The sequence below is a fragment of the Neopsephotus bourkii genome, unplaced genomic scaffold, assembly GCF_033783945.1.
Source record: "Neopsephotus bourkii isolate Nb327-2 ecotype Australia unplaced genomic scaffold, CSIRO-AGI_Nbou_v1 NB_1183, whole genome shotgun sequence".
Taxonomy (NCBI): Eukaryota; Metazoa; Chordata; class Aves; order Psittaciformes; family Psittacidae; genus Neopsephotus; species Neopsephotus bourkii.
Genome location: NW_026901668.1, coordinates 4,332,064 through 4,348,693, shown reverse-complemented (window position 1 = coordinate 4,348,693; position 16,630 = coordinate 4,332,064). Strand labels below are relative to the sequence as shown.

Below are 16,630 nucleotides of genomic sequence, written 5' to 3'. Positions count from 1 at the left end.
TATTTCAGCCATTCATTCTAATTGGTTTAAAACTTTGTGAGCTTTCTGCCAAGTGTAAAACCATTTTAAAGTCACACAAATGTAAATACATTGCCCATGGTACAATAAAACGAAATCAGCACATAGGAGGGAATAGCCATTTTATTTTCTTTACAAACGGATCAATGAAATCACTGTGCTCCAGGACACACTAAAAAAAAAAATTAACAGGAGTTTTACACCAGGTAGCATTCCCCTTAACAAAGTTGTACATTGCTTATCCAATATGCAGATTGCATTTGGAATAATAGAAACATGAATCCAGTGGACCCCAGAGCTATGCTGATAGCAAGTACATTCACAAACCTTCCCTCCCTCCCAATTCCCAAAAACACCTGCAGAATCCCGTTTCTACAGCTAGCTAAAAATATTCTTCTTAACATAGAAAAAGTTTTTTTTCTACAAAAATTTTGGGGAAAGCCATGACATGTCATCTAAATGGCTTTGCCATCAGCTAAGCGCGATGTTAGCTCAGCCTTCCCACGACTTCCCCTTCCGAGGTGCTACTCGGATTTCCAGGCTCCTAAAAATAGTCCAACATTGCCACCATGTGGTCAGAGATGGGCACGTTCAGACGTTTCGGAGAAAATCCACGTCAAATACCTAGTCAATGAAAAACCAACCACACTCCAAGTAAAAAAGGAAGCCGAATTCTGAGAACTGAGCCCTTATGCAGTGAAACCAATTCCAAGTATGGACCAATATGAGAAAAATAATTAAAGATATTTTGTTATTAAGTCTTCAGTATCGTGACGCTCCGCTTCCTGAAGGCACAATCTGTTTTTGCTCACTTCTGTCTCAGTACAGCATGTACTTGCCAACCAGCAAAATCTACATGTATGCAAAATGCTTAAGACCACTCATTTCTTTAAACATAAATGTACTTGAAAATTTGGAAACCTTCTTCCTAGAGTTCAGGAAGAAACTGGATTTAACAATGATCTTTCACACAGACTTTTTCATTGCTGCTTTTCTCACACTGAAGAGATATGCTTCATAAATAATATTTAAGAAGTTGTCATCATTCTGAAAAACAAAACAGGTAACTGTTAGTGCATGACAGGCGTTCTGAGTAAAGAGATTATTAGAAGGTTTCTCCATTTCATGGACCAGTTACATCTCAGTCTTACTCTATTTTCAAAAGTGAGCAACAGAAAGGCTATTTCCTTTACAAAAATATGGATTATTTACAAGCCTTGCTAGTAGCCTTAAGAAGAACTGAACATGAACATAAACTTCACTGCAGCAAACATGACTGTATCATCTCTATAAGAAGTAACGAGTATACAGACAGCAGATTTTCCAGACTCGCAGTGGATTTAACTTCAGTCCACTGCTCTTACATGATAACATGGAGGTGATACAGCTCTGCAATTTCTTCCCTTCTAGGGATTTCCTAAAGTAGTTTCCTCTATTTAGTAGTTTCCTCCGGTAGTTTCCAGTGATAATTCCAAACACACCTGCAAGAACAGTGAAACACCCTGGGGTTTGATCCTAAACTAAATCCTACCTGGGCAAATCCTTGCATCTTGTTTAGCTCTTTTAGACTTAATGCTCCTAACTGATGCTGTACCCTTTGCTCTGATACTTGCTTAACCTTTTCCTTCTGCATATCAATTTGCAAGAATGGGTCAACCCACATTAAGAAAGAATGTCCTAAGTAGCTTATATAAACATATGAGGATAATTAAAATCAAGATACTATTTGAGGGAAAACAGGAGCATCCAAGATTGGTAGTTTTATATAGTGGAAAATAACAGGTAAGAAACTGGCAGCAATATATTTCCAGGTAATTTAGTTATTCCCAACTACCACCAAGAACAGTAGGGTCAAATGCACATTTTGCAAATAAGTTTAAGAGGGTAAAATCCAGTTTTCTTTGAGCAGCTTCCTTTTGAACTTCACATATGGTTTTACTACTACCCAGATACCTGAAGTGTGTAAAGGTGATAATATTATTTTTTAATCCCAAACTAAAAATTCAGGGGAAAAATAAGAAAAGCCTTTAATTTCTTAAAGATACTGCTTTCTTTCCTACTCAGAATCTAAAACTTAAACTGCGTTTTAAGTAACTTCAACATTCCAATAATGACTTTTATTTTTATTCAAAAGCCACACAAGCACACAGTTTTGGCCTACAAATTAAATCTCTGTTTCTGTTCCTTGTCCTTTGTAGGCAGGTCTTTAGTTATATAATCTCTCCCCAACTTCTGCTCTTCAGATATTCATCATGTGGCAAGTTAAGGAAAATAATATTCATAATCACCCATACCATCCCAGAGCAGTAAACAATCATCTCATATACAACCCTGTTAATGCCTTGTCACATTTAAATCTGGAAAACTACAGCAAAAGGAATTCTAGCATTTGAATTAGAGAACTGCACTGAATTAACTGAACCAGTATAGTTTTAGGTTATCTAAACCGTATTTTAAAGTTGCTCACAGTCATCCTGCAATTTTCATTTCGCATCTGAATTCTTCTTACTGCTAACATGCATCTCTGTAATATTTGGCAGCTAGGATAATCACCCATTATTTATTCTTAGCTAAAAATATAACAGATCCCTCTCTGGCTCATAGATTCACCTTACAAAGTTTTCAGTCATCTTTGCTCTTTTCCACTGAATTTTTTCTTTCCTGAGCCTGAAATCAGGTGCATTAATCAAAATGCAGTTAAGACAGCAGGGTGCAAGGGCAGGCTATCACATCCTCAGTCTGTGCCATAGTGCTCTGTTCATATGCAGCCATAAGCATACATTTTAATTATTCATTTAATCTCTAGACAGACAGATGCAACCGATCACAGGGTGCTTATATCAAAATGGGTACTGGGATTTTAAGCAAAGGAGAATTCTTGGCACTTTACCTGGATCAGGTGTAGAAGTGTTTCCTGCATCTGCATCTTTGTCATTGAGCTGTTGTTGACCACAGAAGGCTCTGGGCTTTGCAGTGGCAGGAGAAGGCTCGCTGAGCTAGCAGCAGGCTCTTGGTTTGCTGCTGTTAATCGCCCACTTTCATTTGCTTTTGGTGGAGCAGATGTGGACTGAGTGAACACCATTGGGGACATCAACAATGTAGGAGTCACAGTGGCAGGAATGCGTTGAGGTGAGATTACCTGTTCATATAAAAACAAAGTCATCAATTAAACTTATCTACTTCATTCTATGGGAATAAAGATGGTGAAAACCACAGACTGATTTGCAACAGGTACAGAGACTGCTAGATATCAATGCAGTTACATGAAACTCCAGGTCAGGACCACCTACATGAACTATTTACAGATTAAAACACCTTCCAGTCGAGATTGAAGCAATGGATTCAAGTGTGATTAAGGCTATCTGACAGGCAAATGATCTTAGGACAAGAGCATTTTATTACAAAAATTAGACTACTATTAAATATTAGCACTCCCAGAGAATGCAGCTGTAAAGTCTTCTACATAGGGACAGTAAGTCATTATGTTTAATCTTTGTGTATATACTTACAAGCAATTATCACTACTAAAGACAAATCTCTGTAGCTAATATTAGAAAATGTTTTCCAATTATAACTTTCAAATTACTTTATAAATATATACATAAGTATATATATATTTTTCTTATTATTTTACTTAAGGAAAGGGGAAGGAAAACAAAGATTAAGTGACTTATCTAAAAAGCCACAGTGAGCTGGTGGCACTGTCAGAAACAGAACCGACTCCTAACCAACACACAGCTGACAAGATCAAAAAGGCCTTCAAAGAGAAGGAAAACCTTGTTGCTGCAGTAGTTCTGCAAGTTCCCTCAGTATCATAACCATGCCAACCTGCAAAGATATGTGTCAAAGAATTTTTACTTTTAAATTTTGCAAAACATCCTGGAACTGTAAACCATGCAGGACTAGGAAATACTATCAGATGTAATATACAACATAATAGGAAGTTTATTCACTCAGTTTGCAGACATTAGAGCTCTCTCCAGGTACTTACAGTAATAAATCTTAATCCTAATCAGCAATTTTCTCTCTATTCAAGTACCCGATCTTTTTTTCACAGAACAGAACATACAAAGCAACTGACAGTAGCTCACCAAAGCTCCTCTCTTTTGGACTGGAGCATGATTTATTGCTACTGTATGAAGGTGAAAGGCTAGTGAATCACTTTACTCTGTGTCCTGAGTTACATTTCAGTTTTGATGAAAAATAAAGACAATAAAACTGAGGTTTATGTCTCAGATATGCAAACCAATGTAGTTTAATACTAAAAACCATTCATATTTTGGTAGCTTGACTTACGCCTAGATTATTCGACCCAAGACATTTCTGAACAGTGCTAGTTAGACTACAATACAAATAAAAATAGAATGAAATTAGAAGAACTGAGATCTCATGCTGTTTTATGCAAAATTTAAGGAAGCAGAAACACTAGGGGTGAGGGAAGACTCATGGATATCAGGAAGCACACAATCTTGCACCTAATACAAAACTATTCCAGTTCACACTTTACACCACCACAACATTTTATGTAAATATTGCTTCTCAAATAGAGTTCTACTTAAAAACAAAACTCTTGACCTACAGCTTTTTCCTACCCCATGGCATGTAATCATAACAGCAACCATAAGGTCTATGTTACAAGCTCTTGAATGAGTTAAGGTATTCCTAACTCACTCTAGGTTTGCTTCAAACAGGAAGGTAGTGCATATGTTTGTGCACCTATGCTTGAAAAACAACGTTCCGTTTAGAAGAAAAGCAATCTTAAGTCCAAACTGACATCCCTCTGTGGAGTGAGACCTTCAGACTGTGCACACATGTTCTCCTGTAAAAAGACTGTTCTCCTACCTGTGGAAGACTGACTGCCTCCAGACACCACAATGCTCCTGCTCTACTCACCGATGTAGCTGAAGTCCCTTCTCTATAATTTACCTCAAGCAAAATTGGCAGTGTTTGCTTACATCAAATGATTCTCCCTAATGTCATTTAAAGAATGCACATACAAACTGCTCTCCAAAGGCAGGAACCTCCAAGCAAAGGGATGGTGGTGAGCAGCTGGAGGAGACAAAACTGTCCCACTAATATAGCTGAATCCACACAGACTATGTCAAAACCTACATGACATGCCCTTCAAACCCAAAAGACATTCCTCTCCAGAGTCAAAGGCAAATAAACAAAACCTGAGGCAAACTGTGCACACAGCTATTACTTTCAAACACGTACACGTGGTTTAAAAGACATGTCAAAAATTACTTGTCTTCTCTGCTTTTTCGTAGCACTTGCCAAGCATATGGAAACTATATGGAATAAGCAATATTGCCATCTACTGGTGACACAGTATCTTCAGGTTACTGCAAAACTTAAAATACTTGTGTCAAAAGAACAGAAAATAAGTATGATTTTTCACTGCACAGCATTTGTTTCTGTATGCAAACACTGCAATGCATTTTTTGCTAACACTTCATGCTCAAGGCTTCTGCCATTTAACAAATTTATATTAACAACAGGCTTTTTAAAAAACGTACAGGCGTGTTTTCATTTTAGACTTGGTTCAGATCACCTTCAGTCACTGGGAGAGCTGACACCCAGCAGAAAATGGGATGCTGATCTTGGCATTACTAGTTCTGTATATACTAGTTCTATATAGCTCCTATAACACTATGCTTTTGGTGAAAGCACTGAAAATGCTCTCTAGAGACTTTAATAGCCCTTGGGCCAATCTTTTAGCTTTAAGCAATTTCTCACAAGACGTAACAGCTCTTCCAAAATGCTGATCATAAGCTTCTTCCCCACAGAATCTAACTTGAGTTACTTGTTCATCCAGTCTCTACCGAATTACATGCAGCTTTATCAGGTCAACACTTAAATCTCTGAGTCACTACCATCAGTTGTACAGCAATAAAGAAAAAACAATAAAAAAAACACGCAAAATAATCACTGCAGCATACAGAATTCCTTCTCAGAAGCATAAACGCTCACTAAGATACCTATTTGGTATTCTGTGTGGCTGCTGGCAGCAAGATGACATGATAGCTGGCAAATTCACATAACACCATGAACTAAGGAAAGCATTGGATCTCCTGTAATGAAAACTGGCACCCTCTGTTGCTTCCTACGCATGCAGAATTCCATGTGCATCAAGTGCTCCTCTGGAACACAAGCACCTCGGTGGGTGCTGTGGGCCTCTAACTGTTTTTAGTGGCATTAGTTAAAACTGAGAACATTTAATGTAAGAATGGTTCAGGAACTTTAAAGACAATTCTAATTAAAATAAAGCTGGCTACAATGCTAACATTGCTTTGTCTTTCAAATTTAATTCATATTTTTTAAACTGATGTCTAAGAACAGAATCTTAAACTACTTTTCAAAACAAGTTGTAAGTATCTATTTGCATTCCTCCTCTGCATGTCTACAATCTTGTGCTGAAACTGCAGTCAGGACAATTGAAAGGTAATGATGTGATGCTCACACCAGAGATAGTAGGTACCATGCACACATTCAGGAGATGTAACACTGTACCAAATACATTCTTGATGGAAAATGCTCCAAATGAGAAAAATGGGCTGCAAGATAAATGGCCTTCTGAAAAAAAGATAAATTTGTGTCAAGGTTATTGTAAGCAGTTCTAAACCCATGATTCTGATTAACATAAACACTTCAGCATGCATGTATCTATAATCAGGATAACTCATGTCTAACACTATGCATATGCTTAAAAGACCACAGCAGATTAATGCCTTTTTATTGCATCTTAAGGACCAGTTACTCACTGTCCACATAAGGAATACTTCACAGAATAGGGCTGGCAACAGACCTGACTGAATGCTTCTGAGTATTATTTTTCAGCTTTTGCTTTTGTTCTTCTTTCTTTCTTTTTTTTTTGTTTTTTTTTTTTTTTTTGGTAACTGGTCTCTTCCTTTCCATGTGGGAAATCACAGCTCTTACACCATATGGAGATGCAGAGAAGCCAATTTAAACTTGGACTTGTAATGTGTCAATTGTGGAAAAGACTTGCTTTCATTTTCTTAGTGCTGTTTTAGATGGATTGAGGGTGTTCCTTTAATAATGTTTCCAACAACAGACACTGTCCAGATATCTCTCCATTCCTGTCAGACTTTTCAGAATTTGCTTTTCCTGTATAATTAATTGTAGTAGAGCAGGCAATACCAAAAGATAAATAATTACAGAGAACAAACCTTTTGCTGCATTTGTTGTCAGAATCTGCTTTTATCAATTTTGCATGAGCATGTGCAGATATTCTTGTGCCAATTCAATTTCACTTGAATGTCTGTCTGCAGGCATGGCAGCACTTAAAGCCTCTGCTCTACAGCAAGGATTATATTGTGAAAAAAATAATGTTGGTTATAAAGGTTATTTCAAATTTTTATCTTCCAATTTATTTATTTTTATTTTTTCCCCCAGAAAAAGGCATATTTCATGTGGCTAAACCATGGCATTCTACAGGAACACAGACTCACTCCTTCATTTTTAGCTTCCTCCCCTTTTTTCATTCTTAGCAATGTGCTGCATGTGAAAGAGGCCATTCCTTCCTGGTTACAGAGCTTTAGGTGTTCGAAACAATAATTACTCATACTTCCATTATCATTTTCAGTCTGTGTATTAAATCTGCTGCTAAATGTGTCAGAAGAACTGCATCTAATACTGTTTTGGTAGCAGCTGTTGGTTTGTGAAGCCACTCATAGGCAGTCTCAATCTACTTTGATCAGCTCACAGCTATGCAAAGTGAGACTGAGAGTCTCCTCAGCTGCATTTTTTTTTTTCTTTTTAGGCAAATTTGCAGCAATAATCACAGTGAATGAGACTTGTACCAGTGAAGATTTCACTCTTCTCACAGGCTACTGTTCTAGTACTTAAAATCATTGACATTGCGTTATGTCAGACCTCAATAATTCCCCTTCTGTACTGCAACTAATGCTGGCATCTGCTTTTTCAAATATACACAAAGTCATTAGCAATATCAACACGTATATGGATTTTTCATTTGAAAATATATCAGCATATTTTCCATTTTTCATTTATGCATAGTGACTTACACAGCCTGGCACTTGCCTCATTTTACCTGCAAAGAAGGAATGTCTCCATGCTATCCATACATGTACGAGTTAGACAATTTCTGTCATTTGTAGCAGGCAAGATCCATTCCCAGTGAAAACAGAAGTAAATTTTTGTGACTCTGGATACTCTTTTAATTCATTAGCACTCCACTAGAAAGTCAGAATACCATCTGTAAGCAACTGTTCCTGAATAATTTCAGTGACTAATCCCCCCAAAACTCTTTCACACAGATTATTCAAAGTCATGCTGCTTTAATTAAAAGAATAAAAATAATGAGAGCTATTTGCTATAGCAAATTAATCTTCCTCTGACCTCTCTCACAGAATTAGAAATCTTGACATGTTACAGTGTTAGTGACAGATGTGGCCCTTAATTGTTAAATGACTGTTTCAGCTTCTTCATGTGTAGGATTACTTTCTAGAATCAGGAGGATTCTTGGAACATGCTGAAGTATTCTGTGGTCTTTCATTCGGGTTTTCAAGAAGTGCAACAGAAATGCAGCTTTTGAATTCTACACTGAAAAGATGAATGGTTTTTCACTCTGGTAACTTCTAGACTCCAATACAAGTGAGGCTCCAGCACAACACAAATCTTGTGGACAGTCTGTCCACAATAAGGTAAGTTAAAAGGGGCTGGGATTCATCCTCAAACAGCGCATTTAAAGACATTCAAGTGAGAAAGATCCTACAGAAAATGAAGTTGTTAACAAAGACAGCAGCTATCAAGGATGAGGCATTTCGTAATTGTACACGATGCTTTTCTTAAGAGCAGAAAAATGTACTCATGAGACACACATTCTCTTGACATCAGAATTTTTTGTGACACCACTGACTTTTAGGGTCACAATCATGAGAATTAAAGGTTTGGGGGTTTTTTTGATGGCATTCAGGAACAAGGCCTTTTTTTCTTTTTCTTTTTTTCTTTTTTTTTTTTTTTAAAGACATTACATCACAAATAAAAATACAGCAAATGAATACTCGCAGTAGTGCTTATGGTACGAGGTTGCTAATTCATCAATACAAAAAAGGTTCAGAAAACTGCTGTTAGAAAGCAACTGACCTTTAAAGCACTTTTAGCAACAGGCATACAAAGGAATGCATACCTGCACAGAGAAAGCCATGACTAATTTTGTAAGAAAAATTATTAAAACCCAAAATATTACATTCAGTAACCACATGAGAAACCTCAAAGAAAGTACAACTGAAAACCAGGTGACTTTTCAAAGTGCCTCTGGAAAAACCCAATACTGCAGTATTTTTGGTCATTACTGATGTGCAAGAAGTGCAGCTGTCAGTATTTACAGTATCACAGCTTAGTAAATCGGAATTTATTTGCTGTTGTTAAATCATCTCCTGCGAAATGAACTATGTACAGCAACATGGGGTAAGAATAGCAACAAGAATACGCTGGTCAAAATGAAACAATGACTAACCTTGCAAAACACCAAGTTCAAAAGATTGCTAGGTTTTTTTTAAATTATTATTTATTTTAAATGTTGATGTTTCACATTTACCTGAAAGAGAGCGCTCTGTTTTTCTGTACCCGGTGCCTTTTCTATCCAAGAATCCAGTGGTTTCAACGTATTGGTATTCTGAGCAACAACAGGAAACTTAGCTGCCAAGGTTGGTCTGCTGGGTACGTGCAACTGTTGTTCTTGTTGCACTATTTGGAGTTTCTTCAGTAACTCTTGAGGTGAAATCACCCCTGAACTGGCTGCTTGATTGCCCGAGAGAGGAAGTGGCTGTCTAGGAAGTTTGGATTGTTCTTTACCAAGTGTCTGAGACTCTAAAGTCTGGCCTGGTAGGGAGCTATTGAAATACACCAAAGGTGGCTGGCTCATGTTATTTACTGGTGCTGCTGGTGCTCCAACAGGAGCAGGAGTCCTGCTGAACACAGAAGCTGTCGAGTTCACAGATCCTGTTGCACTGGTGTCCTTTTTAGGCACTGTCCCTGACTGACTTTGTAATTTCTGCAATAAGCTCTGAGTGCCGGCAGTATCCTGAACTACATGAGATGCTGCAATACCATGAGAAGTCACAGGCTGGAAGAGTCCTGTGAAAGTCTCACCCACAGGGTGGGTACTGCCATTTTCACAAAGTCGGTTCTCAGGAAACTCAGAAAGCGGATGAAGGTCTGTCCCACGCACCATAAGCTTCTGAATGGCGGGGCAAAGCTGTTTCTCTGCACAGGGTGAATGCCTGCTAGGCTCTTCATAGGACAGTGAACGTACTACACCCTGCCTAATAGGAAGATTCTCTTGGTTCTGCTTATTAAGTGGTTCTGAGACATCCGTCCTTTCTTGTTTTCCAAACAGTGCTGTCAAAGACAAGTGCTGTGGTTCAGGATCCACATTCTGTGAGGGGACAAAGGAAAAACGTAAACATAGGTCCTTCATGCATAAGTTACATTAAGTGGTGACAACATTTAGCCAGCAGTATTCAAGGAAAAGATGAGAAAACCAATATGCTGTTTTCTCCCAAGAGGATTTTTAATAGTTTTGTCACATAGGAAGGGCAAGACAAGAGTTGCCAATCTGCTGATGTGGGAGAATAGCAGTGAATCTGATAGAAGTGGCTTCACTTCAAACACCATGAAAGAGCATCTTCCCTTTCAGCCATCAATACAGTATTAGTAAGAAAGAGAAATCTCCCAATGTATGAAGTAGGGCCACTTCTTGTGCACCTCCATGTCACAGCTGAATTCAGCTTTTAGGATGCGGCAGTGTGATTGAACTTGAAGATATATCAAGATACTTTTCTTTATTTAAAGAACTAACCTAAAAAACCAAAACAAAACAAAACAAAAAAACCCAAAAAAGAACACCACAAAAACTGTGGCCCAGCAATTGATTAGGCCAGTTTGTAACCAAAGTAGCATCTGAAATTTGAAAGACTGGTATTTCTTTGCTGCATCAGGATAGTATGCTTGTGACTTACATGCTTTCACATCATGCAGTGGGGGTTGCAGACCTTTTTATAAAACAGATTAGTTTTGCATTAAAATAATTCCTTACAGTCGTTCCACCTCAAATTCTTGCACTGACCTTCCAACTCGAATACATATCCCTACATGGTTACTTGATTACAGCAGCACTGGTCAGAAACACACAAAACATTTTACCTTGCTTTGCTGCTCATTGCTTGTTTTGCTTGCTCGTTGCTGCTGATTTTCACTAGGCTTCACTGGAATTGGTTTGATGAGGTTGGGGTTGCTATAGATTGCAGAGGAACTGGTTATTTGTTTTGGCTCTGAGCAGGTCTTACACTGCAACAGAAAAGTAGTGTTTTTTAGTAAGTGTGACAGTATCTTTTCCCTTAGCTCTCCACTATAGTAAAATACAGACATACCCGGATATTCAGTAACCAAAAATACTAGTTGCAGCACTGATTATGAAATATCATGCTATTGAAAGAAGTACAACAACTGCAACCTAATTTTCTAAACCCACAAAGCACATGTAAAAATAAACACTTGATTCCAAGACTTCCCAAGCATGAGGTTTCCTTCTCATTTAAATCTCAGTTCTTTTCCTTATCTTCTGCTTTTCCCACACTTAAGAAAGCACAAAATAATTCTTAGAAAGCACCTTAGAAACCAAGCAACAGACATGCTTTTCCTGCATTAGCAGACAGCTAGTAGTACTTCAAATAGATGAAGGATTAATACGGCCATAAAGAACATTTTCAATGCATTTTGTTAAAAATTGGAATTATAACTCAGAATCTTTTACATAAATATTCCACACTGTGGGAACCTGGAGGATGCATATACTCGCAAAGAAAAGTAATTAAAGGTTTAATCAATTTTTAGAACCAGTGTGTTTTCTTACTAAATATGACAGGATTAATAAAAATATTTATAAAAACACGAGCAGAGACAGATGACTAAAAGTGATCAGGGACATGGAAAGACATGATTTAATTCAGAAGAAATGCACAGAAAATGCTGCCTGAAAGAGAAATAATAAATGGAATAGGAAAAGGAGAACAAGATGGTCCTAGTTTCATTGCACAAAAAATAAGAATATAATCAATGGAACTTAAAAAAGCATTAGGCATACAAAGAATGCTACTGTCAGTAGAAAACAATATATTGGAAGTCACTGTCACCTGATGCAATTGAATCCAAGAACCTGGAAAGATTTCTTAAAGAATTACCTAACAAAGTTAATCCTAACAAGAATATTCATGGTTCATTACCTGAATTTGATGGGATTTAAATTTATGCTGCAGATCTAATGGTTGGGTAAGGAATGATCAGGTTTGGTTTCTCGTGCTTTCCTCCAAAGACTTGTTTTTTACACTACTTGGGGCAGAACCGTGGACTGGACAGACGGCCACACTTCAAAGCCACTGCTGTGCAATTATGAAAAACGTCAGTGTCCTTTCCAGAACTTTCAGAGACTAACTCCTTAGGATACAGATGTGTTAGGTGAGAAAACAACCCCTCCTCTCAGATATACAAAACTAATCATTTAATCCATTTCTGACACCTACTGCAGTAGTGAACAGGACACTCCAGTTCCAGGGCTGCTTTGTGAAACAGAACTTGATTTCTCAAGGGAGCTCGAGGGGCTCCAAGGAGCTACACAGTGTCTGCTTTGCAACATTTGTCCTAAGGAATCCCAGCCCCTGAGACTGGTGGGAAGGTCTGAAGTGATGAAGACTTTCTCTTGGTAGAGGAGGATAGGGTTAGGTAGCTCGTAAGAGCTGAGAGACCTGCCTCTGTCGTTGTGAAATCACTCCATTTTTGAAAGGCAATAGCAACTGGGGGGAGTGGGGCAGGGCAAGAACCAGAAGAAAACAAACATCAGTACTACCTTCAAGAAGGGCAAGAGGATTTGGGGAACTTCAGGGCAGTTTGCCTCACCTCAATCCCTGGGAAGGCAATGAAACAAACAGTTTCCTACTGGAAGCCATTTCTAAACATACCGAGGACAAGAAAGTGAGTTGAAGTAGCGAGCATGGATTTACACAGGGGAGAGCATACTTGAGCAACCCAGTAGCCTTTTACAGTGAGATGACTGGCTCAGTGGATGATGGGAGAGCAGTGGATATTATTTGACTTTGACAGTGTCTCTCATAACATACTCAAAGACAAACCGTTGATATGCAAACTAGGTAAGTGGACAGTGAGGTGGACAGAAAACTATCTGACCTGCTGGACTCAAAATATTGTTGGTATGAAGACCAGCTGGAGGCCAGTCACTCACTACTGGTGTACCACAGGGTTTGACATTGCGGTCAATGCTGCTTAACATCTTCATTAATGACCTGAATACTGGGGCAGAGCAGGCTTTCAGGCAATAGGGCTGTGTAGTTAATAGACCAGATGGCTGTTCTGCCACTCAGAGGGACCTTAACAGGCTCAAGAAACTGGTTGACAGAACATGAAGTTTAATAAAGGGAAACTGAGGAAGAATAACCCCATGTAGTACAGGTTACTACATGGTGCTGTACTAACTGAAAAGTAACTTTGCAGAAATGGACCTGGATGGACCTGGGTGTTAAAGAAATTTCAGATGAACTGGCAACATGCCCTTGTGGCAAAAGAAGGACAACAGCATCCTGGGTTGCATTAAGAAGAGCACTGCCATCAAGGGAGGTGATGCTTCAACTCTGTCCAACACTGAGACCACTGGCTAGATCCTTCTACTGAGCAGTGCAGTGCTATGTCTAGTTCTGGGATTCCCCCATACACACACATGACTGTGTTCACTGAAAGCCCATGAAGTTGATTTAAGCACCCGTCAAGCAAGGAGAGGCTTAGTCTCCAGAAGACAAGGCACAGGGTGTAATATCAATGTGGATAAATACCTGATGAGAAGAAGGAAAGATGATTGAGATAAACTCTTTTCAGTGGCACCCAGTGAAGACAAGAGGCATAAGGGAAAAAGTAGAATATACAAAGTCGTTTAAATTTAGGAAAAAACTTGCTTACTTTAAGGATGTTTGAATACTGGAACATGTAGCCCAGAGAGGTTGTGGATTCTCTGTCCATGGAGATATTTAAAACCTGACTTAACACAGTCCTGAGCGGCCCACTATAGCTGATACTCCTGTAAATGGGGAGGCTGGACTTGACTGTCTCCTTAGATCCCCTCCAGTGTCACTGATTTTGTGAGGTTCTTCTGAAAAATCTTGTAATGTTTAGACAGTCAAGAACTTCTGCAGTGCATTTCTGATTGCGAAGTATAAACGTAGTTCCTGTCATGTACCTGGCTTTCTCCTATTGTATAACAATTTTTGGCTCAAATGATGCTCTTAAAAATAACTTTAAAGCACACACAATCATGCCACAGGGTGGTTAGCTATTCAGTTTCAAGAAAGAACAAGCGCCTGTCTCTTCTTTCCTGCTATACCCCTGCTGCGTAAAGTGAGAAACTTCCTCAAGCACTAGATTGGAAAAAAAACATGAAGAACAACATACTGAGTTTGCCAGTAATGCAGAGCTTCACAGCAAAACTGAATTTCAGTTACATATGAAACCATGTAGCAAGCGCCTCATGGCTAATTTGAGTAGGCCACATTCAACATATGAATATATTTAAACTCAGATACACTTTTTGTCCTCCATGGGAAAAGAGAAAAATCAAAGAAATAATTTTACTAGAATGTGGTATCTCATTCACCCAGAGCCTTCCTACCCATCTCACAGTGCAGAGCGAGTCTGATGACCAAAGATGTGCCACAATTTAAAAAAAGAGCTAAGTCCAAAGACTATACAAAACCGTTTTCTTTTAAAGCTAGTCCATGCTTAATTCCTTTATCTGTGATTCAAAGCCTGATTACTGGAAGCACTCAAAAGAAACCTACACTTAACTGAAGTTTCAGTTTTGCTAAGCAGTTAATATTTAAAATGTTTATGAATGGACTGTTATGAACAATCATAACAGAAAGAATCTATGAAGAAACAGGGCAGAAAACAAGCCTACAACACTAACATAACTATTAAAGCTTTTACACAAGAAGAAAAGTTTCCTTTCCATTTATTAGCTCTGAGTTAAATTTATCAATGTACTGCTCAAACAAATTGTTTTCTTAGGTTCTTCTTAGATTACACATTGTTATCCTTGAACTTAGTAACTTTTTTGTTGTTCTTGTTTTTTCCTACAAACTTTATTTTCTTATAATTTCCAGGCAGTTCATATGGACTCTCAACAATGTCCTAGTATGGAGCCTTCTGCAACTTCAGCATTTCTTTTTAAAAATTAAATACACTTGGACAAATGACTGAATTATTCTTCAACCACTTTCCCACCCAGTTTCTGACTGGTGACATATGTTGTGTCTCATTCACTTCATGACAGTTAAGCCTCTTACCTAATATATTACCAGATGAAAGTTTTCTTCATAGTCCAAATAAGTGCTTCCTGTGGCCCTATTTGATCCATACTAAAACAAGTGCAGATAATTTTCTGGTTTAGACTGCACAGATCCCACATCAAAAAAAACCCATACTTCAGTAAAATTAAATAGCTTTTATTCTCCCAAACTATTCTAACGATGCTGCCTTTTCTTCAATATACCTCCTTCTTACTGCTATTTTTCAGCATAATGTTTGGGCCTAAAATCATAGAAGCATGTATTTAAACTTTTTCTTTACCACGATGAATAACATACTCTTGTATATCTCACAATGAGTTCTCCAGAATTTAAATAATACCCTTATTTCCCCAGGGCATTTCAATAGGCTGAATTATTCAGAAATTGTGAGTACCTCAGCTTCTACTGTCATACTCTGCATGAGTACAGGACTAAGCATATAAAAATGAGCTGAGAAACAGTGGAGTTTCTCACTATGTGAGCATTTTTCAGACCAAATTCCTCAGCAAAATGAATGGCAGTATATACAAAGGCCTATAGAGAATGACACTGAACTGATCTGATTTGATAAAACAGCTAGAGAGAAGTATGCTGAAGAGAAAAAAACAACCTGTGATGATTTCAGAAGCTCAGAATATAAAGTCATTTTGGCAGACGGAGAGCATGGCCTTGCTGATGAGTAAGTCTGGAGCAACAACATGACATTTTAAGCAACTGTCAAGTGGACAGGTAAAGAAGATATCATATGCCATAATCAAGAGCAAAAACAGCATGAAAGAAATGTCACCATGCTCTTTAGTGATAGAACCAGAAGAGTACTCATCACCTACTACACTTGACAATTACTCCAGCTTGGTTCACTGGTCTATCCTTTAGTCATGTGTCTTGTTCAAAGCTATGTTCCTACAAAAGATGTGTAAGAAATCAAAAGGTTCTAAGATCAAGTCAAAGAAAGGCTAAGAAACATTGGGAAAAAGCAGACATGTGGTAAATGTCAATCAAAACAAACAAGACCATCACTGAGGATATTTTAGGCAAGTCTGGTATGGTCAGAGACATTGGAGTCAAACAACTGCTCTATGTTGTGAGATTTCAAAATCTACATGTACAATATGAAGCTCAAGCTGACCAGGATGTTTTCAAAGTAAACAGACAATGGGCAAGCATCGTACTTCAGTACTGCATTTCTCCTGAAGCAAATACCATATCACATCCCA

General features: G+C 38.1%; 1 protein-coding gene across 1 annotated transcript in view; it reads right to left on the bottom strand.

Moving 5' to 3' along the window:
* The window catches only part of DCP1B (decapping mRNA 1B), a 46,351-nt gene continuing 29,721 nt past the window's right edge, over nt 1–16,630 (bottom strand). The window contains exons 6-9 of the mRNA XM_061364013.1: nt 11,209–11,352; nt 9,602–10,441; nt 2,909–3,157; nt 1–1,065 (exon numbers count right to left, since the gene is read on the bottom strand). Of these exons, the coding sequence (XP_061219997.1) occupies nt 985–1,065; nt 2,909–3,157; nt 9,602–10,441; nt 11,209–11,352 (1,314 nt within the window). The 3' untranslated portion in view covers nt 1–984. The remainder of the gene's footprint in view (nt 1,066–2,908; nt 3,158–9,601; nt 10,442–11,208; nt 11,353–16,630) is intronic.